This window comes from Bombina bombina, chromosome 4 (assembly GCF_027579735.1).
Source record: "Bombina bombina isolate aBomBom1 chromosome 4, aBomBom1.pri, whole genome shotgun sequence".
Lineage (NCBI taxonomy): Eukaryota > Metazoa > Chordata > Amphibia > Anura > Bombinatoridae > Bombina > Bombina bombina.
In genome coordinates this window covers 139721730-139746963 of record NC_069502.1, presented here as the reverse complement: position 1 = coordinate 139746963, position 25234 = coordinate 139721730, and the positions used below count along the sequence as shown (strand labels likewise).

The window sequence follows — 25234 nt, the reverse complement described above, 5'->3', positions numbered from 1 at the left end:
ATAATAAAAAATTAGCCGTGAATTCTGTCCATGACTTCATCATATGGAGTCTCCTTTTGAGGCAAATTTTCTAGTTCCTCGAACCAAAAAGACGCCGCCGTGGTGACAGGAATAATGCACGAAATTGGTTGAAGAAGGAACCCTTGCTGAACAAAAATCTTTTTAAGCAATCCTTGCCAATTTTTAATCCATAGGATCTTTGAAAGCGCAACTGTCCTCTATAGGAATAGTTGTGCTCTTGGCCAACGTTGAAACTGCCCCCTCTACCTTAGGGACCGTTTGCCATGCATCCCTTCTGGGGTCGACAATGGGGAACATTTTCTTAAATATAGGAGGTGGAACAAAAGGTACACCTGGCTTCTCCCACTCCTTAGTCACTATGTCCGCCACCCTCTTGGGTATCGGAAAAGCATCAGTGTGCACTGGGACCTCTAAGAATTTGTCCATTTTGCACAACTTCTCTGGAATCACCAAAGAATCACAATCATCAAGAGTAGCTAGCACCTCCTTAAGCAGGGCGCGGAGATGTTCTAGCTTAAATTTAAATGCCACGATATCAGGTTCTGCCTGCTGAGAAATTTTTCCTGAATCAGAAATTTCTCCCTCAGACAGACCCTCCCTCACTGCCAACTCAGATTGATGTGAGGGTATAACAGATAAATTATCGTCAGCGCCTACTTGCTCATCCTCTGTATTTAAAACTGAGCAATCATGCTTTCTGGGAAATGCTGGCAGTTTGGATAAAAGAGCTGCTATAGAATTATCCATTACTGCTGTCAATTGCTGCATAGTAACAAGCATTGGCGCGCTAGATGTACTAGGTATCGCCTGCGCGGGCAAAACTGGTGTTGACACAGAAGGAGAGGATGATGAACTATCCCCACTACCTTCATTTGAAGAATCATCTTGGGCAACCTTATTAAATGTGACAGTACTGTCCTTACTTTGTTTGGACGACATGGCACAATTTGCACATACATTTAAAGGGGGAACCACCTTGGCTTCCATACACACAGAACATATGCTATCTGAAGGTACAGACATGTTAGACAGATTTAGGCAGGCTATTAATGCAATAAAAACAAATTTAACCAAAACCGTTACTGTCTCTTTAAATAATAAAAAGAGCACACTTCATTTCTGAATGTTCGAAAAACTATCAAAGAAATATCCGATCTTTATGAAATTTACACCCCAGTGTCTTAATGCTTTGAAAGTATTGCACACCAAATTTCAAGTCTCTAAACCCTTAAATGAGCAAACCGGAGCTAATCGTTCAATTTACCGGTTTAAACACACTACAGTCCCTGCCACAGACTTTGCTGCGGCTTTTACCTTCCTTAGGAAGGCTTATTTCTGTGGTGAATAACCCCTGAGTCCTTTTCTCAGCCACAGGACCCTCTCACGTGAAGCTGCATGCACTGCCTATAGAAAGTAACTGCAACTGAGGCGCGAAAATGAGGCCTCCTCCCTCTGCATACCAGAGTGAAGGGGCCTCTCTGACTAGATTAGGCGTCTAAACAACTGCCAGGCGCAAATAAACGTTCCCAAAAGTGTTTCAAAGTTCACAAAACACTCCAAATGTCATATAAATATGATAAAAACAAATCGATTTAGCCCACAATAGTGTAAACCAGCATAGAGCCCCAATTTATAAGCCTTAATTCTGTTACTGAGTCTAAGAAAATGGCTTACCGAGCCCATAAGGGAAAACTGACAGTCTTCTAGCATTACTAGGTCTTGTTAGAAAAGAGAATGGTCATACCTGAAGCAGATAAGTCTGCAAACTGTTCCCCCAACTGAAGTTCTCTGGTTTCAACAGTCCTGCGTGGGAACAGCAATGGATTTTAGTTACTGGTGCTAAAATCATACTCCTCTTAACAGAAATCTTCATCACTTTCTGTTGTAGAGTAAATAGTACAAACCGGCACTATTTTAAAATAACAAACTCTTGATAGAAGAAATAAAACTACAACTAACACCACATACTCTTTACCATCCCCGTGGAGATGCTACTTGTTCAGAGCGGCAAAGAGAATGACTGGGGGGCGGAGCCAGAGGGGGGGCTATATGGACAGCTTTTGCTGTGTGCTCTCTTTGCCATTTCCTGTAGGGAATGAGAATATCCCACAAGTAAGGATGAAGCCGTGGACCGGACACACCAATGTAGGAGAAATGGGCTGGCTGCTAAGATTTACATTCCTGCTTTTAAAATAAAGATAGCAAGAGAACGAGGAAAAATTGATAATAGGAGTAAATTAGAAAGTTGCTTAAAATGTCATGCTGTATCTGAATCATGAAAGAAAAAAATTGGGATCAGTGTCCCTTTAACAGGCTCTTTAATTTTTTATCCATGTGCTCCTTAAAAGACAACCTATCCTCAAGCGGGATATCGGTTCGTTTAGAGAGCGTGGAGATAGCTCCATCCACCTTGGGGACAGATCCCCACAATTCTAGCTGAGAATCTGGAACCAGGAACAATTTCTTGTCTGGTTCCTCTGCAGCCGGAGGTCACAGATTCCGACTCAGAGAGAGAGGCCTTTTGAAGTATTGGAATCCTCAGCATCAGGAGATAATCTAGGGGATAATCTAGTCTCAGAGACATGCAACAAAGTAGATGGCCCCTGGGAAGGATAGTAATGTATAACCTTTCGCTTGGCCGGGCGAGGTAAAGCACTAATGACTGCAAATACCACCATTTGCAACTGCTCAGCAAAATTGTGCAGCAACGTGGATTAGAAGTGCAATGGTGAGCTGCATGTGTAATTGGAGATGAATGTAGGGAACGCACCTCACGGGACGGAGACCCCTCAGAGGTGGACGGCTCAGTGGTACTTAACATCTTATTGCTTTGAGCGTTCACTATTTTATCGAGGCATGGAGAACATAGTTGAGCAGGCGGGTATACCGAAACCTCCTCACGCGTTTCGTGTGCATGCGCACTTGATCACTGCTTGTGCTAGTAGTGATTAAGTGCACATGAAAGGCGTCTGAAACTGTTCATCTCTGACCTAATGGTTGTTTTATCGTGCTGGCTATTCTGCCTCTATGTTTTTAAGTCTTGAAATACATTTTTTAAATTTTATCTGCTGGATTCGTATGGGATTTGTGTTACCTTCACTTGATATCTGTGCACTACTTCTATTTGGATTACTATATTGGACTTTCGTTTGGGGCATGAGTGGCAGTTCCGCCCGCAGTAGCAGCCTCTGCATTGGTTTAGGTAAGGGGATGGGTCGCTCCATTGTACCGTTGTCTCAAAGATGCAAGACGGATCGTTTGTCTGTAGGTGAGCGCTCCCCAAATACAGTATTGTGTGTGTAATAAATATATATATATATATATATATATATATATATATATATATATATATATATATATATATATATATATATATATATATATATATATATACATATATATATACATATATATATATATATATACACACACACACATACAAACACATATACAACCCCACCACACACATACAATAGATAAGATGCGAGTCCAAGGTTTGTTTTATGAGGGTATTGTAAATATGTTTTGGAAATATTAAGAATACCTTTCAAATCACAAAAACACCCGTCTTACGTATTACTTTTCATTGTGTATATCACATGTAAAATATGACCTTTGGATTGCAAGCTCTCTAGTAAGGCCTAGTAATATCTTATCTTTATGCCATACAATTTTTATAGAAAACTTTTGTAAAGAAAAAAAAAAAAAAAAAAAAAAATACTGGATAAAATAACTCACGGTGATTGCTCCATAGACCATCATTGCGCTCATAGCAAACATAAGAAGGGAGATCGCAAAGAGAACACAGGCATTTTCTGCAAAGAAACAAAACCACTTTATAAGAGCATTTAAGAAAATTAGTACTGACTGAAACAAGCTGGCGATTAAAGTAATATAAATGTCATTAATTTGATTCTCAAGCCTAAATAAGTGTGTTTACATTTTTATCTAGATTAAGGCAACATCTTGTGTAAACCTACACTGAAGATTCCTTATGTTGTCCCCTCTGCTTCCACTTTGTGATTAAGCTATAAACAGGTCAGTCACATGGTCAAAGCTTTAAGAAATTAATCACATCTAGAAGCTACTTCCCACCTCTCTCAAAAAGTATGACAAATGCACATTTGTTTTTAATACACTCGTATATACTGCATAGTTGAGCTTTATTTGTCAATCAGGTTGCCTGATGAAGGACGGACCACATCACTCTATAAAACAGAGACATACATACAAACCATATGGCCAAAGGTATGTGGGCACCCCTACCAATCATTGAGTGTTTCAGCTATACTCATTACTAATAGATGCATACAATCCAGCACTAAGCCATGAAATCTCCATAGATTAACATAAGCAGTACAATGTGTTGTATAGAAGAGCTCAGTGACTTTAAACATGGCACTATCATAGGATGTCACCTCTGCCCTATTAGATCGGTCAAATAGAAGTGCTATTATTGTGAAGTGGCAGTGTCTATGAGCAACAGCCCAGATACAAAGTGATAAACCATGGAGACTGCCGAGATCTGAAGAGCATAAAAATAACCAATCATCTGTTGCATCACTCACTACAGCATCCCAAACTGCCTCTGGAAGCAACACCAGCACAAGAACTGTCAGGACCTTCATGAGTTTCCATGGCCGTGTACACAAGCCTCACATCAGGATGCACAATACCAAGCGTCAGCTGGAATGGTGTAAAGTAAGTTGCTACTGGACACTGGAAACGTGTTTTCTCTGGAGTGATGAATTATGCTGGATGCTAGGAGAACGCTACCTACAGGAATGCATGGTGTCTACTATAAAGTTTGGTGAAGGATATTTGGTGCGATTGTTAGGTGTTCACATACGTTTGTCTACAGAGTGTGTATATTAATGTTTATTTATTAGAAAGGATTTCTTTGTTCTTCTGTACACATACAGCTAAAATTTAAAAATTTAAGCCAATATTATATGGACATATTAAACTCAAAAACTCATTCATGAGTAAGACAGAACAAACAACTTTTTAATTACCTTCTATTATCAAATGTGCTTTATTCTTTTGGCATCCTTTGTTGAAGCAATGCACAGAGCACTGGATTTCAAACCTGTCCTCAGCCTCCCTAAGAGGCCAGATTATCAGGATTACCTTGGATGAGAGCAGGCTAATAACCATGTTTATTGTGCTCTAGTTGAGATATCCCTAAAATCTTGCCTGTTTGGGAGGCCTGGGGACAGATTTGAAAACCAGTGACATAGGGTGAAGCAATGAGAGCAGACATATGTACAGCCACCAATCAGCAGCTAGCACCCAGTTGTGCACTGCTGCCCATGATCCTGCTTTTCAACAAAGGATACAAAAAGAAAAGAAAAAGAGTTAATAGAAATAAAATAAAAATGTGTTTAAAACTACTTGCTCTATAGCATATGTAGTGTTTATAAATAACAAAATGTTTGTAAAGCATTACACTGCCCTCACAATTTCATAATGTTACCCGGCCGGCAACATACGCTGCACATACCCTGTGCACTAACATTCAAGCACCAGACTTGCGCTGAGAGACAGCAGTGTATGATGCAAATTAAGTCATAACTGATGCAATACACCACTGTATGAGGCGGTACATAAGTACTGACTTATTAACAGTTAGAACTGGTTTTACCACAAGCATTTTTGCTAATATAAATATATTGCAAAAACAATTCCATTCAATACTGAAATGCAGTCAGTCATTCATTTTTCAGTTACGACCATTATATTTTTTTTAATAAAGCTCGTTATAGAACAAGCTGAGGACATCTGCTGGCCAATTTACGCCACAGCATCAGGTCTTGTAAGACTGGGAACCGCACAATAGATCTACAGATCTATTGAAAAGCCTTGTGTCCTCTGCTGATGCCAATTAGGATTAGATATGAATAAACTAGTGCTGTAGAATACATTTCCCCACATTCTACCATAAAAATGACATGCTGTAAATTAAAGTTATCTAGGTTTAATAATGTAAAAATTCCAGGTACTAACTATTTATAAACATGCATTTTTTTTTGTCAGAATGCCCCTTTAAAGTATGATGGAAGCACTTCAGCCTCTCTGGAGAAAGACCTAAAATAATATTTATATACAGCAAAAGCAGCATATATGAAATATTTGTGTTCCTTATTTTAAGAGATTACATTTTGAGTTTAACATCCTTTTAACACAATTCTTTAATACATCTAAGGTATATACTGGTATAAAAAGGAAAAAATTGAAATGTGCATTTCAGTTTTGGCAAGAAACATCTTTACAATATACTTCCATTAGCAAAAATACTAGTAAATGTTTTTACCGTTTCAGTGGTATACGCACATATGCTACCTGTGACTATACAACAGCTTCAGGATTCAAGCACCACACCTACACAAAGAACTGGCGGCGGTGTGTACTGAATCAGTGAAGACTTGATTTGTGTCATACAAGCCACTGCCGACTCTGAGAAGATATGGTGTTTGAGTGCTGGTGCACGGGGCATTCAAAGCATATGTGCGTAACTTTTACTAGAAGCATTTTTGCTAATGGAAGTATAGTGCAAACACACTTCTAATTAAAACTGAAATGCACATTTCAGTTTTGACCTTTTGCTAATCCTAGTCCTGAACAAAAAACAGCTGGTGACCCAATCTGAAGTTGTAGTCATGTGACCCAGCCGTGCAAATGTTGCTGCTAATTGGCTCATTGTCAGTTACTGCTCTGCTGATTTCTATAAACTCCTACAAATCTTGTTTTCTGAAGACACACCTGGCAATGAGGGCACGTTGGCAGACTCACCAGCCATTCTCTCTGAAGAATAGTAGTTTCCAATAACTTCATACTGTATATCCACAGATGGCACTGTATCAGGATGGGTCACTTTCACAGTGAGTAAAATTCCCATAAGCAAATACACCACCTTAAAATAAATAAAATCACAAATGTCAGCTTATTAAAAAGGTTAAAGATAATACACTTAAATCTGTAATGGGAAAACAGTGGGTGCATTTAACAGTACATATATGTCAACACACACAATATATATATTTATTTATTTTTCCCCAAAAAATAAAAAAAATACAACACAGGTTTAACAAAAACAAAACAAATCTTTGTTAAATATATTTGTGGCACAATTATTGGCACCCTTTTAGTCATTACTTTGTGCTACCTCCCTTTGACAAGATAGCTCTGAGTTTTCTCCTATAATGCCTGGCAAGGTTGGAAAATACATGGCAAGGGATCTGAGAAAATTGGTCCATACAGAATCTCTCCATATCCTTTAAAATGCAAGGTCGAAGCTGGTGGACTCTCCTCTTCAGTTCACCCCACAGGTTTTCTATGGGGTTCAAGTCAGGGGACTGTGATGGCCATGGCAGGACCTTGATTTTGTGGTCAGTAAACCATTTTTGTATCGATTTTGATGTTAAGTTTGGATCATTGTCCTGCTGGAAGACCCAACCACAGAGTATTTTAAGCTTTCTGGCAGAGGCAGTCAGGTGTTCATTTAATATCTGTTAGTATTCGAGTCCATGATGCCAAGTATCCCAACAAAATGTCCAGGTCCTCTGGCATAAAAACAGCCTCAGCCTGGGCATGGCTTCCTCTCTGTGTGCACCAAACCCACCTCTGGCGTTTGCCATAATTTGAATTTCCAGTAGTGTTTGGCAAACTGAAGAAGCTTAAGTTTGTTTGTTTTTGTGGTGATGTAGGCGACGTCGGATTGTAGTTTGAGACATTCTGCCCCAAAGACACAACAAACCTCTGCAATTCTCCAGCTTTGATTCTTGGAGATATTTTGGCCACGGGAACCATCCTCTTTTACAGTGCGTTGAGAAAAAACAAAAATGTATGCTTACCTGATAAATTTATTTATTTCCGGATATGGTGAGTCCTCGGCTTGAGTAATTACGGTTGGGAATATAACTCCTGGCCAGCAGGAGGAGACAAAGAGCACTACAGGTAAACTGCTAAGTATCACTCCCTTAACCACAACCCCCAGTCATTCGACTGAAGGGAAATGGAGAAAAAGGAGTAACATAAAAAGGTGTAGAGGTGTCTGAGGTTATACTCAAAAGAACAACTATCTTAAAATAAAGGGTGGGGCTGTGGACTCATCATATCCGGATATAAATAAAATTTATCAGGTAAGCATACATTTTGTTTTTTTTTCCCAAGATATGGTGAGTCTACAGCTTGAGTAATTGCTGTTGGGAACAAATACCCAAGCTAGAGGACACTGATAAATAGGGAGGGACAAGACAGGCAGTCCTAAACAGAAGGCACCACCGCTTGAAGAACCTCTCTTTCCAAAAGAAGCCTTAGCCGAGGCAAACATATCAATGTGTAAAAAATAAGTAGAGTAGACCAAGTTGCAGCCTTGCAAATTTGTTTCACAGAAGCTTCATTTTTGAAAGCCCAAGAAGAGGAAACAGCTCTTGTGGAATGAGCCGTAATTCTCTCAATAGGCTGCTGTCCAGCAGTCTCATAAGCCAAACGAATTATACTTCGTAACCAAAAAGAAAGGAGTAGTAGCAGTAGCTTTCTGACATTTACGTTTACCAGAGAAACAGACAAAGAGGGCAGAGGACTGGCAAAAATTCTTAGTCCACTGTAAGTAGAATTTAAGAGCACATACAACATCCAAATTGTGTAACAAACGTTCTTTGGAAGAAGGATTAGGACACAGAGAGGGAACAACAATTTCCTGATTGATATTTCTATTAGAAACAACCTTAGGAAGGAAACCTAACTTAGTACGAAGAACCACCTTATCGGCATGAAAAATAAGATAAGGGGAATCGCACTACAGAGCTGAGAGTTCCGAGACTCTAAGAGCAGAAGAGATAGCAACAAGAAAAAAAACCTTCCAAGATAACAACTTAATGTCTATGAAATGCAACGGCTCAAACAGAGCCAGTTGTAAACTTTAAGAACAAGGTTAAGGCTCCAAGGAAGAGCAACAGACTTAAAGACAGGCCTGATTTTGACCAAGGCCTTACAGAAAGATTGCACATCTGGCACATCTACCAAATGTTTATGTTGTAAAACTGATAAAGCAAAAATCTGACCTTTCAGGATACTGACTGACAATCCCCTCTCCAGGTTTTCCTGAAGAAAATATAAAAATTCTAGGAATTCTAATTCTTCTCCAAGAGTAGCCCTTGGATTCACACCAATAAAGATATTTACGCCATATCTTAAAAAGGTAAATCTTTCTAGTAACAGGCTTGCAAGCCTGAATCATGGTCTCAATGATCGACTCAGAAAAACCACGCTTAGACAGAATTAAGCTTTCAATCTCCAAGCAGTCAGCTTCAGAGAAACAAGATTTGGATAAAGGAAGGGACCCTGAATCAGAAAGTCCTTCCTCAGAGGTAGTATCCAAGGTGGGAGAGATGACATCTCCACTAGGTCTGCCAACCAGATCCTGCAAGGACACGCAGGGGCTATTAGAATCACTGACACCCCCTCCTGTTTGATACGAGCAATGACTCGTGGAAGGAGAGCAAACAGAGGAAACGGGTATGCCAACCTGAAAACCCAAGGAACCGCCAGAGCATCTATCGGAGTAACCTCCTTCATGGCTAAGGAACTCCGAGTTCCTCCATGGTGATTCATGTAAGTCAGAGGTTATGTTGTCTGACTGGAACCTGATAAACTGGGCTGAGGACAACTGAGGCCAAGCCAATAGAACATTGTAAATCACCCTAAACTCCAAGATGTTGATGGGAAAAGCAGACTCCTCCCGAGTCCAAAGGCCCTGAGCTTTTAACGAGATCCAGACTGATCCCCAGCCGGCTGGCGTCCGTGGTCACGATCACCCAGGAAGGTTTCCGAAAGCATGTGCCCTGAGACAGATGTTCCTGAGAAATCCACCACGGGAGAGAATCTCTTGATGACTGATCTAACTATTCTCTGAGATAGATCTGCATGGTCGCCATTCCATTGTCTGAGCATGCACAACTGGAGAGCTCTCAAATGGAATAATGTCAATGTAAGCCACCATCAGACCGATTAACCTCCATACATTGAGCCACTGAAGGATGAGCAGTAACCTGGAGAGGCAAGAGGAAATGATTTTGTTTTTCCTGACCTCTGTCAGAAAAATCTTTATCAATAGAGAATCTATTATGGTCCCTAAGAACACAACTCTTGTAGCAGGGGAAAGGGAGCTTTTTTCCAGATTCACATTCCCTCCGTGGGAACGAAGAAAAAAAAAAAAATCTGTGTGAGATTTGCTTGTTGAAAAGATGGCGTCTGAACCAATACGTCGTCCAGGTAGGGTGCCACAGCAATTCCACAAGAACGGATCACTGCAAAAAGAGCTCCCAGAACCTTTGAAAAACTGGAACTGGAAATGTTTGTCCAGAAAGGCAAATCTCAGGAATCTGTGATGGTCCCTGTGAATAGGAACATGAAGATATGCATCCTTTAGGTCTATGGTTGTCATGAACTGACCCTCTTGTACTAAAGGAAGAATAGAGCGTATAGTCTCCATCTTCAAGGATGGAACTTTGAGAAACTTGTTTAGACACTTCAAGTCTAAAATGGGATGGAAAGTTCCCTCTTTTTTGGGAACCACAATGGCTTGACAAAGGCTCCTGAGAGCTGCAACGTGTTGCCACACTTACGGACTACTTTCACTAGGAAGGCCGGAAGGTCTGACGTCATCCAGCTTCTGTGGGCGTGCTTAGGAGAGCACGGCTCAGTTGAAGTCTTTCCACATACGGATTCAGACGTAACTACTTCACACGCTCCTTACAGAAGGTGTAAAGTAAACCTGGAGGAAGAATTTACTTGCAAGTAAGCAGATATATAGCTGAACATTATTGTTTTGGAGTTTTTTGACTAATGCACTTTGGAAGGGTGTTAAACAACACCGGAGTGAACTACACTTGCTTTTGGCTTTTTGAGAGTTACAAACTCCAAATCATTATTTAAAACAACATTTACCAAGACTGGGTAAATGTGCCCAAAAATTTTTTTAAACCAAAATTTTTTTTTTTAACCAGAATTTTATCAGTTTATATAACTTATGGAAACTATTTTTTAAAATAGAATTGTTTTTATTAACCCCTTAACGACGCATGTCGTACAGGGCACGTCTTACACAAACTGGTCTTTAAAGACCAGCGACGTACCCTGTACGTCGTTAAGGATTTCAAGCGGCTGGAATCGATCCTGATCGCTTCCAGCAGCTTTCAAGGTATTGTAGTGATGCCTCGATATTAACATCACTGCAATACCTTTTTAGGCACACCGATGCAGAGAGAGCCACTCTGTGGCCCTCTCTGCATCGGCCAGTGCCCATCGTTGGTGGGTGGGCGGCCCATCACTTGGGAACTTCCTTCCGACTATTCTCTATGCCGGGTATGCGCGCTGACGGAGAGGGGCGGGTGCACCCGCGATCTAAGACAGTTGCTGGGGATTTTTTTTTTGGTGGGAGAGGGTGGTGGGTGCAGAGGAGCAGTTATCTGGGGGTGATCTGGGAGGGGGAGGGTGTAGGGTATGGAGGGGGGCAGCTACACTACAGAAAAAGTTAGATTTAAAAAAAAAAAAAAAAAAGTTATTTTGCAAAGTGGGTACTGGCAGACAGCTGCCAGTACCCAAAATGGTGGCTAATAGTTAGTGGGGGGAGGGTTAGAGAGCTCATTGGGGGAGATCAGGCAGGTTGGGGGCTAAGGGGGGGGATCCAACACAGCAGAATATGATATATATATTTTTTAATTAAAAAAAACTAAATAAACTTATTTTAGTACTGGCAGACTTTCTGCCAGTACTTAAGATGGCGGGGACAATTGTGGGGTGGGGGAGGGAAGAGAGCCGTTTGGGAGGGATCAGGGGGTGGGATGTGTCAGGTGGGAGACTGATTTCTACACTAAAGCTAAAATTAACCCTTCAAGCTCCCTACAAGATACCTAATTAACCCCGTCACTGCTGGGCATAATACAAGTTTGGTGCGCAGCGGCATTTAGCGGCCTTCTAATTACCAAAAAGCAATGCCAAAGCCATATATGTCTGCTATTTCTGAACAAAGGGGATCCCAGAGAAGCATTTACAACCATTTGTGCCATAATTGCACAAGCTGTTTGTAAATAATTTCAGTGAGAAACCAAAAGTTAGTGAAAAAGTGAACTTTTTTTTTTAATTTGATCGCATTTGACGGTGAAATGGTGGCATGAAATATATCCAAATTGGCCTAGATCAATACTTTGGGATGTATACTAAAAAAAAAAAAAAAAAAAAAAAAAAAAAAAAATTATATATATATATATATATATATATATATATATACACACATACATACATATATACATATACATATATACATACACATACACACACACACACGTCAAGGGATATTCAGGGATTCCAGACAGACTTTCCAATTTACTTTTATCATCAAATTTGCTTTTTTCTCTTGGTATTCTTAGTTTAAACTAAACATAGGTAGTTTTGTATGATAATTTCTAAGCCTTTGAGCGCTGCCTCTTATCACATGCTTTTTAAATCTCTTTTCAACACAAAGAAACAGAAAGTACACGTGGGCCATATAGATAACACTGTGTTCAGGCACAGGGGGTTATTTAAGATTTAGCACAAAACAATGCTAAATTTAAGACAATAGATAATAAACAGTCACAGTCATGTGATCCGGGGGCTGGAAGAAGGTTCCTAGATACAAGGTAATCACAGAGGTACAAAGTATATTAATATAATTGTGTTGGTTATGCAAAACTGGGGAATGGTAATAAAGGGATTATCTATCTTTTAAAACAATAACAATTTTATGGTAGACTGTCCCTTTAAGGGAAAGAAATTGAAAAATGGCCTTGTCCTTAAGGGGTTAAGTAGAATTGTGATTTTATTGGACACAAACGACTGCAATATGGTCTCTATTTGAGAGATTATTTTATTGTCAGACCATTACTACACTTAGCATTGAAATTCATATTGGTACCAATATACACAGGTTGTTTGAGACAAGTGTTTAAATCCATGTACATTGAATAAACTTCCACAAACAATTTATTTTTCAAATGAGTATTAATAATAATAATAAAAAATTCATCATCTACAGAAATTTGTATTCATAGATTCATTCTAGGGCTGGATGATATGGGCAAAAATTTTTTCGCAATTTAATTTTTTGGAAAAAAAAACGTGATTGCGATTTAATCGCAGTTTTCTTATAAATGACTAACACCTTCGTTTTGCATTATAAAGTTTATTTAACACTACAGAATCTTAATGTACATGTTTCTCAATGTCCAAAACACTCTTGTAGCATGAAAATACAAAACAAAAAATAGTTAAAATAAAATTTGCTGCCTGTGATGTGATTAAATAGTAGCAACTAGTTAGTTATTAGGTCTTATGACACACAACATTGTCATGTTTTCTTGGACAGTAATTCTAACTGTGGACAGTGGTATGATTAACAAATGAAGCATTTTAAGCCACATACACATATATATATATATATATATATATATATATATATATATATATATATATATACACACACACACACACACATATAATATACAATCACATACACACACATACATATATATTTATTTATTCTTTTTTTAAACATTTTGACTGAAAATTAGCCCTGCTCCTGTCCAGGTATCCAATACAGGCATATAGCAGTAGGGGTGGGGGGCTGCTCCTTTCAGAAATGCTGTGCCTTGCTGATATCAAATACATTGTAGATGCAGTTAAGTTAACCCAGCAGCAGAGGGGACTGCAGTTTTAGCCTTTTTGGTAGCCGTAAGGGTTAACTGCATCTGCTATGTATTTGAGCCATTTCTCAGAGAGCAGGAGATTGTGTGGGAGGTTCCATAATCTTTACATACCCTAAGTTTTAGACTGCAGATGTCCCTAGGGGAAAATATAAGTAAAGTGGCTTTCCCTACTCTTCATTCCTGCATGGGCTCTGTTTTTAGACTTCTAGATTGATCGGCTGGCCGGCTGCTACTCTGAGATCAGAAAGTCTGAGATCAGAAAGTGAAAGTAAAACAGCCATTTTACAAATGTGTGCTAAAAGCAACCACTAGATGGAGCTGGTTTGCAAGAAATCACATACAAATCAATGCATTACAGCCACTTCTGAGGATATTTTTTTATTAGCAAAAAATCGCGACTCTCGCAGTTTTTAAATCACTGCAATTGCGGTTTCAAATTGCATATGCGATTAGTCGGGCAGCCCTAATTCATTCCATATATAACAAATATTGCCATCTTTGAGATCTTTAGCCTCTAGTGAACAGTAGGCACTCAAATTAACTGTTTTTGGATTCAAAGTTTTTTTTCAGGTTTTGGGATTGCCTGTCTTTAATGTGCAGTTTGATCCCAGTCCAGCGCATAGTTTTTCATATAAGTTTTGTGTTGATACATGTCAAGAACGCCTCTCTCTTTATCTGGTCTGCAGATAATCTTGAATTCCAATTTGTAACCCTGGGATATTATGTCCACAGTCCAGCCTAATAAAAACATTTTTTTTTTTTTTTTTTTTTTAAAAAGGATAAGAGTCTAAATGTTAGTCTGACGCATGCTACAGTGCCTGCTTCATGCCCCAGTGTAACCCATACAACAGGATTATCTATGTCCCAATAAAAAAAACAGTGTCTTTTAATTTGTTAAGTGCATGGTCTCCCCAACTAGAAGAAAAAGCACTTACCTGCCACGCTGTCCGGCATGTAGACAGTTACAAGGTATGAGAAGACAGTTCTTCAGAGACCTTTGAAAAAGAAAGAACAGAGTAGCCAACTCTGGCTTTCTAAATTAGGGCAGCAATTGTTCGGAAAACGCAGTAATTACCTCTTTACAAGTTCTCAACTGCTTTAAAGCCACCACTGCAAGGAATGACACGGAAGACACCTAAACTTCACCTCCTCCATGCACTGAAGGTAAAGAGAATAACTGGGGGTTGGGGGTAAGGAAGTGATACTTAGCAGTTTAACTGTGGTGCTCTTTGCCTCCTCCTGCTGGCCAGGGGTGATATTCCCAACAGTAATTACTCAAGCCGTGGACTCACAATATCTTAAGAAAGAAATAGACACACATCCTCTTTCAGGTTGATTCATAACATTTCCAGTTGACTGGAATGATTGCCCTGATGGTGAAAATGGGCATTTTGCTATTTTCTTATAGCTATGTCCCATTTTGTGAAGCTCAACAACCTTTTGCCGCACATCACAACTATATTCCTAGGTCTTACCCATTGTAATGAATGACTAAGGGAATTTGGCCAATGTGTTACGTCATATTTATACCCCTGTGAATCAGTAAGTTATGGTTGAACAATATCCTGTTCTTAGAGTACTATAAAATGTAAAATATCAATGGGAATATAATTCAAATATAATTTTCACATATGAATTTATTATAGGGGTTCCAATAATTGCACCACATATTTAACAAAATGTTTTGTTTTATTTTGGATAAACCTATATTGTGTTTGCAATTGTTTGATATCCATGAGAGCAGAATATTTTTGTGTATTTTTTTTTTTTAACAAAAGGTTTAATAGCCTTCTTTGCTCATATTTACCAAGGGTGTAAATATTAGTGGAGGGCACAAAAATAATAATAATAATAATAATAATAATACACATACGCAAGAACAATTTATGATCACAATAGTGTTCTATAATTGTATCCCCATGTTGTCCTCACATTAACCTTTTTATTTCTTGCTAATTTTGAGTCTCAGGGGTTCCTTGCACACTGACATAATGTAAACCGTGGATCATGATGTTGTGATTGTGATCCACATTTTACTTAGCTTTGCCACTGGGTTATGTGCCCTATTACCGTATTAAGATTAGGCTCTAACGCATTGTGCAGCACACCTTTGTTAAAACTCTATGGAAGGCTGAAGGGGAGCAGGCAGAAGAGGCTTTAGGATAGGGGGCAGGTAGAAGAGGCTTACAAAATTTAGTATTCACAGGTAAAAAAAAAAAAAAAAAAAAATGTAGTACTATTGTTTTTTTTAATTCTAACACACTGTAATTTAACTAGACATGTACAGTGAATTTATGTTTATAGGTATTCCTTCCTAATTTTGTCATTCAGGGAACATGTGAATGGGCACAATTTTAACAAATAGAAAAAAAGTTATAGGGTACAAGAGCTGCGAATGTATTTTCTACTTTTCTATTTTTTTTTTTTATATTTATCACTGTAGTGGTTCGCACACATTCTTAAGACTTATTTTTTATTTAGTGACAGAGAATAAGACATTATTAACTAATGGCAATTAATGCATGCTCATACAAAACCTTTCACAAACAGTTTATAAAAATACAAAAATCTCAAATGGAACAGAGGCTGAGATATGGACTCCATAGAATCTCCCTCCCCCATATGCATTGTGCAATGCGTCTGACCGTGGGCACTTCCTCAATGCATGCAAGGTCAGCATATCTGCTTTTCCATCCCACCACACAAATACCAAGACTGCTACTTGTGAATGAGGAAATATATGTATGTAGGGCTGCAACAACTAATCGGTAAGTTTGATCATAAAAATAGTTGTCAACAAATCTCATTATCAATTAGGTGGTCAGCGATTAGTTGGTCAGTTGCACAGCACCAGCTGCTTTAATCTGATGATCTACTGCAACTAAGATTGTGCAAAAAAAAAAAAATGTAATTTATTTTTTTAATCTTTTTTTCTATCCGATTAAAATCGGACAATAATCATCCAATTAAACGGATAGAAATTTTTTTTTAATAAATAAAAAGGTTTGCACAATACCATAGGAGTTCATCGGATTGAAGCAGCTGGTGCTGTGCAATTAACCAACTAATCGCTGACCACCTAATTGATAATGAGATTCTTTGACAATTATTTTTTATGATCAATCTTACCGATTAGTTGTTGCAGGTGTGTGTGTGTATATATATATATATATATATATATATATATATATATATATACACACACACACACACAGTACTGTGCAAAAGTCTTAGGCAACCATTCGATTTATTGTTTTAGCAATTGTATAATGACCATATATTTTTCAGTCTCTTTATTAGAATACAACCAGAAAATACAGGATATTTGCATGCAGTATTAAAAAACAGAAAGAAAAATAAATAAGAAAAAACAGCTTCTATAGGCTAAAGTGGCAAGTATTTAGTGTAACCTCTCCTTACACTTAAGCAACCTGGCTCTCGTAAACCTAAATGGAACCATAATTAATGTAATTGCTAACACCTGTATTTTTCCTACTATTTAAGGTCAAAATGATTGCTGTGAAAAAGTTCTATTACACCAGGTTTGTGCAAGACATGCTTGAGCATTATGTACACATGTGGTACAAATTTAATTAATTGGAAGCTTGCTAATAAGACCACCTTTAAAATAGCATCATTCCATTCAAAATGCCAAAGATCATAGAATTTGACATACATAAAATCATACTTTTGCATCAGCAAGGCCACTCTCAAAGGGAAATCAGAAAACAAACTGGATACTCAAGTTGTGGTATTCAAGCTGTTATAAAGAATCAGTAGAGGTCAAGGACAAAAAAAAAAAAAAAAAGACTGGAAAGCCAAGGAAACTTGTCTGATGGGAAGTTTCTCAGAGTTTCTTCTTTGAGAGAACGGAAAAAATCCAGCAAGGACCTGACTTAGCATCTGGCAGCTTCAACGGGATCAGCAAACCGAAGAACCGGCAAGCACTCTCGTATGCACAATATTGCTGCTTTATTAAGATATGTAATACACTGGATTAAAACATGAATGCGGGATACATGCCGTCAGACTTACGCGTTTCGGCATATAGTGCCTTATATATAGACATATTTAACAAACAAAGATAAAAGACCTCTCTCACTCGTGATTGGGTAATTCATAAAGCGTCATAATTAGATATTTACATTAAAAAAAAAAAAAAAAAAAAGTACAATATCTGATGAATGGATATATAATAACAAATACATATAATCTAATTGAGATGCCAAGTTGACCCTTCAACAGTTCGAAGAAGCTTGATCAGGAATGGTCTTTGTGGAAGGGTAGAGGCCAAGAAACCACTTTTTCGGGAGGGGAAAAGGGGTGAAAAGGCTAAGATGTGCTAAAACTCACAAAGATTGGAATAAAGATCAGTGGAAAAAGAGTATTATGGAGTGACAACTTCAAGTTTGAAATTTTTGGGTCCAATCATCAACAATATTTAAGAAGAAAAGTTGGAGAGAGATGGAAGAATGAGCGCGTGTGGCCTTCAGTGAAATATGTTGGAGGGTCTGTCCTAGTAGTTTGGGGCTGCATTTCTGCCAGTGGTCTTGGAGATATTGTCCGTTTGATGGGATCATGAACGCTGAAAAGTACAGAGAGGTTTTAATTCATCATGCCATTTCTTCCAGATTGGGAATGGTTTTATTTTTCAGCATGATAACGATGCCAAGCACACTGTTAAAGTGAATGTCAACTTTCATGATAAAGTGCCCAGTTTAAAAAAAAAATTAAAAACAGGGGCACATTCATTTATGAAAGTTTACATTGTATCAAATACTTACCTTCTTCTCCTGAAACACTGGATCGCCGATTCCACGCCTGCAGCTCCTCTGTACTTTGTCAGCAATGATGAAACCGATTCTCTCCAATCACGGCATCCCCCCCAGGAGCGTTCAACTGGTGAGGCCACGCTGTGATTGGAGGAAGCTGGTTACGTCACTGCTGTGTTAGTACAGCAGGAAGAAGCAGGCGGGTGATCGGCGATCTGGTGTTTCATGAGAAGAAGGTAAGTATTTGTAAAATCCGGTGCAATGTAAACGTTCATGAATGAAAGTGCCCCCTGTTTTTAATAGTTATTTTAAAAACCGGGCACTTTATCATGAAAGTTGATATTCCCTTTAATGTAGTGAAATCATATTTGAAGGGGAAAAAAAAAACAGCTTATATGACTGACAGAGTCCAGACAAGAATATTATAGATAGATATATATCTCAATGTAAATATTTGCATAGGAAATTAGCACATCTAGGCAAGATTCCCCGCTTGCTTTTTCCCAGAAATACCTCATATACAATGTTACCAATGCACAAGAGAATTCTGGGTAAAGATATGAAAATTAGATATGCAAATTCTCAGGTTTTTTTGTTTCAAAATACTGTTTTAACACAGCTATATTTTTAACAGGATTATTGCAGCAAACCAGAAATCACTCACTAGACAGCCTGTTTCGTTCTTTTTGGAACTCATCAGTAGGAGATAGATTTCTGGTTGCTGAATTGGTAAAGCTACTTTCAAGGTTAAACCAAAATTCATTAAAATTATGAGGGGGGGGGGGATAAAATACTTGACTTTTGTTTTTGATGAAAATCCTGTTTTTTTTTTGTTTTTTTTACTGTTTTTGATATATGCACTTACAATACATATGGGGAAATTATATACAATTATAGAACACTACTGTGAGTATAAATTGTGATCATAAATTGTTCTTGCGTACATGTACGTGTGTGTGTACGTGTGTGTATCTTTTTAAATAAACTTGACTTTGTTTTTGATGAAAATCCTAGTTTATTACTGTTTTTGATATTATGTTACACGGAGATATATGTATGGCATGGCTCCTCTCCTCCCAAACATAAAAATTAGGTCTGCAAAATCATACAACATTGATAAATGTCTAGGAAATAAGGTCACAGCAACCTCAGCAAATAATAAACTGGCACCAACAGTGTAAGTCTAAAAGTAGGTAGTGCTTCCTGCCATAATGTGTGGGTTGCAAGTGAATTTCTTCTTTACAGGCTAGACTGCTCTTAACCACTATACTGTAGCAGTTTTTGCAACTATGTATCACATAGCTATAAACATTGTTGCAAACCCTGCTGTCAGATGGATAAAGACACATGGGATTTTAATGTATTCCACATGTGTGTGTGTGAGAACAGGTAAGTTACAACATGGCTAAGCCCATTGCTTTATGGATGCTAAAACTTTTCACTTTTTTTTTTAATATTTAAACTAATTTTTAATACAAATACATCTGCATGTTATTTGCAGGCTAATCTTTGTTTTGAATACACATTCTTTCCAGCATTTAGAGTCAAATGTCCCTTTCAAAAGGGATATGAAACTCAAAATATTTTGTGATTCAGATGGAGCATACAATTAAAAAAAAAAAAAAGTTTCCAATTTATTTCTATTATCAAACATGCTTCATTCCAGGATGAATAAAAATCAATGATTTAAAAAAAAAAAAAATCCAAATCCAAAAAGGTAATTCATCCTGAAATATGGATTAGTTTTTAATTATACAACAAGATGCTGTATATTCATGGCTATAATGTGTTTTTTGGGGTGGATAAATCAATTATATTAATCCATTCACAAAGTCATGCTCTCTCAAAGGTTTCTGAGAGAAAAAATATCCAAAATAATCCATCTTGAAGATATTAAAAAGGGACAGTCTACACTTTTTACCTCTGTAATTACCTTGTATCTAAGCCTCTGCCCACTTATTTCAGTTCTTTTAACAGACTTTCATTTTAGCCAATCAGTGCTGACTCCTAGCTAACTCCACATGCGTGAGCACAGTTATCTATATGACACACATGAAACAACTCCATCTAGTGGTGAAAAACCTGTCAAAATGCATTTAGATAAGAGGCAGCCTTCAAGGTCTAATAAATTAGCATATGAACCTCTTAGGTTTAGCTTTCAACTAAGAATACCAAGAGAACAAAGCAAAATTGGTGATAAAAGTAAATTGAAAAGTTGTTTAAAATTGCATGCCCTATCTGAATCATTAAACTTTAGTTTGGACTTGACTGTCCCTTTAAATCAAATAACCATGTTTTACAACTAACTTTTTGTTTCGGTCAAAAACAATATGAAACAACCATACAAGGAAAGCTTTGCAAATTCTGAACTTGTTTAACAACTCCTACAGATAAGGTAGTTGTGTAAACAGAGCAAAATCAATTACAATATTTATGACTGCTTGCAAAATTCTATTCTCAGGATATAAACACAGAAATATTTTTGTTTTAAACTTCAATTAGGCCTAGCTACAACCATAGTGTGATGTTTTCAAAAAGTTCATACTTCAAAGAATTCAGTTTTTTCAAAGAAGCATTTTTAGAAAAACAAAGCTTATTACAGTAATGCTAAAAAAAAAAAAAACCACAAAAAAAACTGAAATGTACTGGAATGCATTTTTACACTCACACAGCCAGTGAACAAAAGGGACAGTAAAGACAAAGTTAAACTTTCACGATTCGGATTGAGCAGGCAATTTTAAACAACTTTCCAATTGACTTTGGTTATCAAATTTCCTTCATTTCTTGGTATATTTTATTAAAGAGTAAAACTAGGTAGGGCTCATAAAAGTTCAGGAGTGTGCACATGTCTTTAGTTATCTATGGCCTCAGTGTTTTGCAACATTGTATAACAAAGTTACAAATAATGTTGCAAAACACTGCGGCCATACATTCCTAAAGACACATGCACACTCCTGAGCTCTTATGAGCCCTACCTAGTTTTACTCTTCAATAAAAGATACCAAGAGAACAAATCTATTTTCATAAAAGTAAATTAGAAAGTTGTTTAAAATTACGTTCGATACAAAACAAACTTAAAAGCAAGATTATATATATATATATATATATATATATATATATATATATATATATATATATATAGTATTAACACTGAGGATGTGAGGGGAAAGAAATTTGTAGAGGAGAGGATTTCTGTCTGAGTTGAATATTGGTAATACTGGTTAAGTACTGGAATGTCAGATAAAAAGTGACTGGAGAATTGAATTGTGGCCCCAGGGCGGCTTTGGCTAGGGACATGGAAAGGGGTAAATTTCCTTTAGCTTATTCCTCCCAGTAACTGGCATAGTACAAACAAAAATCTGCATAATCTGTACTTACCGGAAATTCAAGAGTAGTCAAATTGTATTTTGTATTTAGAAGCAAGCCAAAAGCTTTATTATGAGTCAAACAATGGTTTGCACATTCATATGTATAGAATACTGTACCATAACATTTTAGAAGTATATAACAAGCCCCAACAATGTATTCTGTCCTTTTATAGACACTATAAATCTAAAATATTGTGTACAAAATGTTAAACAAAATATTGCAAAATAAGACTTATGTACTGGATAATTTAGAGGAGAAAAGATAGGTGTGATAATAACAACCTTCAGTTTTATATATAAAAAAACAAAAAACATAAGTCATAATTTGCAGTTGAAGGGTAGTTATTTTAAGGGTAATTGCTCATTTGGAAAGTACTTATTTCTATTAAAAATAAAAAGTTTTTTTCAGTCTTTTTTTAAGACGTGTGTACACAAACAAATCAATATAAAAAGATATTAGTCAGAAAAGCTACTAGCTCACTCAATGTTAAAGACAGACACAAGCCTAATTTATTACTCATCCCCTGAAGTTTCTTACTGGTTGGAGAATAAATAGAAATTTCTAGGACCTGTATAGGTGGCTACATGCTTATTGTGCAATCATCAATTGTCCAGCTTATGAGCTACAATGTGTTATGGCACTTACAGCCCAAAGGTGGCACCCGCACCTTTGTCCCTCACATCCCAAAGGTGGCACCCGCACCTTTGTCCCTCACATCCCAAAGGTGGCACCCGCACCTTTGTCCCTCACATCCCAAAGGTGGCACCCGCACCTTTGTCCCTCACATCCCAAAGGTGGCACCCGCACCTTTGTCCCTCACATCCCAAAGGTGGCACCCGCACCTTTGTCCCTCACATCCCAAAGGTGGCACCCGCACCTTTGTCCCTCACATCCCAAAGGTGGCACCCGCACCTTTGTCCCTCACATCCCAAAGGTGGCACCCGCACCTTTGTCCCTCACATCCCACGGTGGTACCTGCACCTTGCCCCTCACATCCCACGGTGGTACCTGCACCTTGTCCCTCACATCCCACGGTGGTACCTGCACCTTGTCCCTCACATCCCACGGTGGTACCTGCACCTTGTCCCTCACATCCCACGGTGGTACCTGCACCTTGTCCCTCACATCCCACGGTGGTACCTGCACCTTGTCCCTCACATCCCACGGTGGTACCTGCACCTTGTCCCTCACATCCCACGGTGGTACCTGCACCTTGTCCCTCACATCCCAAAGGTGGTACCTGCACCTTGTCCCTCACATCCCAAAGGTGGTACCTACACCTTGTCCCTCACATCCCACGGTGGTACCTACACCTTGTCCCTCACATCCCACGGTGGTACCTGCACCTTGTCCCTCATATCCCACGGTGGTACCTGCACCTCACATAATAGCTGAAAGTCACCTGTACACTATCCACTCTCATGTTACCTGACATTTGGGAACACCTACTACACAATTACCTCCCTATCCAGGTCACCTATCAATAAAGGTCTATGCATCAAATTCACACCAAGATACCTTTTTACATTCTACAGTCTTAGCCCCCGGGGCTGGGCCCTGTCATCCCAAACCATTCCGTCCCTTCCGCCACCCACCATACTGAATCCCCATGTCACTTTCTTACTCACTGACCATATACTTGGTACCCAGTATGATGGTCCCAGTGCGGACATGACAACAGCCGCAGCAACGAGTACTATACAGCCGATTCCGAATCCTCTTGGGGTTCATGGCGAACGTATCACCGAACACAAGACGCATATTGTGACTTCTCTTGATGTATACCCAACTTCTTTGCGTCTCTCCAGGCGCGCTTACGTCACGCTAAACCCAAAGGAAAAAACATTACAGCGATCATTCAGACAGAACAGCTGATAATAAAGGGCGTGAAGCCGACGACGCCATCATATAAATGGGCAGTTGCGACCGGTAGGAGCACTATATAATTTTGTAATCTAACGAATGTATTGCAAAGCAGTGTGTTTCAGCCCTTTGTGGTAGAATTATGTTATTTTTTAAAAAGATATATGTTTTACAAAATGTTGGAAAAGTGAAAATAAAATAAAGCGGATTCAAGTGGATCAGTTGTTAATTCACTGTATTCAGTAGAGAAAACAGATATGTTCACAATTTGAAATGGTTTGATAAGCTCTTTCACTGCTGAGGCCTTTCACAGTCATTAGGCATTTGCACTAATTTAATTTAAAGTGATGGTAAACTTGACATGTTTTAAAATCAGGTCAGAAATCTAAGCAATATTTTAGATTGACTTTAATTGAGCACTTTGAAAGGGACAACTCAAAAAATGTCTCCCCTTTAATTTGTTCCTGATGATTCACTTTACCTGCTGGAGTGTATTAAATTGTTTACAAGTATTTCCATCACCCTTATATTGGCATTTGAAATAGTTTATTTAGCCTGTGGTATCCCCACCCATCCTGAAAGTTTTTGGTCTCGAGGCCAAGCTGTGTTAACACAGCCAGTAGAAGAAATTACACTCCTAGTGGGTTATAGAAGAGATAAGGTAATAAAATGTTAATTTTCCATTGTTCTCCCCAAGTACTGGTGATTGGTTTATGGACAGATATAAGATAAAGAAGCAGGTATATGTACACAATGTGATGAAGCAATGATAGCTGATTATACCTACAAGCTCAACCCATTTTATTAGGTTGTGGCTTCAAAACACAAAATCAGCTAATTCATATACACAAATAAGCCTTAAAGGGACATAATACTAATATGCTAAATCACTTGAAACTGATGCAGTATAACTGTAAAAAGCTGACAGGAAAATATCACCTTAGCATCGCAATGTAAAAAAGGAAGATATTTTACCTCAGCTCAGCAGAGTGAGTTCTGTGTAAAAATTTATACTTCAGCTGCTCCCAGCTGCAGGTAAAAAAAAATAATTAAGAAATGAACAGCAGCCAATCAGCATCAGCAGTGCTGTGGTCATGAACTCTTTTACTGTGATCTCATGAGATTTGACTTAACTCTCATGAGATTTCATAGTAAGCTGAATAGGGAAATAATATGAGAGTGCACAAGGCTCATCCCCTAAGCTGTCCCAGGACAGACACACTAAAATGCTGCTTAGAAATCCTTTACAATGGGATGTGGCTACTAAGGAACTTTTGAGGTAAAATATCTTTCTTTTTTACATAGAGATGTTCAGGAGATATTTTCTAGTCAGCTTTTTACAGCTATACTGCATCACTTTCAAGTGTTTAAACATTTGGGTATTATGGCCCTTTAAAAAAGCAAATCTCATACATTTTATACTCTGCAACTGGAAAAACAAGTAATTGGAAACACATTAAG

General features: G+C 38.1%; 1 protein-coding gene across 2 annotated transcripts in view; it reads right to left on the bottom strand.

The window, feature by feature from the left end:
• Positions 1–23729, bottom strand: part of LAPTM4A (lysosomal protein transmembrane 4 alpha) — a 73175-nt gene extending 49446 nt beyond the window's left edge. Inside the window, exons 1-3 of one of the 2 annotated variants that reach the window (XM_053709647.1) lie at positions 23543–23729; positions 6784–6934; positions 3760–3836 (exon numbers count right to left, since the gene is read on the bottom strand). In XM_053709647.1, the coding sequence (XP_053565622.1) occupies positions 3760–3836; positions 6784–6934; positions 23543–23671 (357 nt within the window). In that variant the 5' untranslated portion in view covers positions 23672–23729. The remainder of the gene's footprint in view (positions 1–3759; positions 3837–6783; positions 6935–23542) is intronic. The other variant, XM_053709648.1, reaches the window with a different exon arrangement.
• Between the last annotated feature and the right edge of the window lie 1505 nt (positions 23730–25234).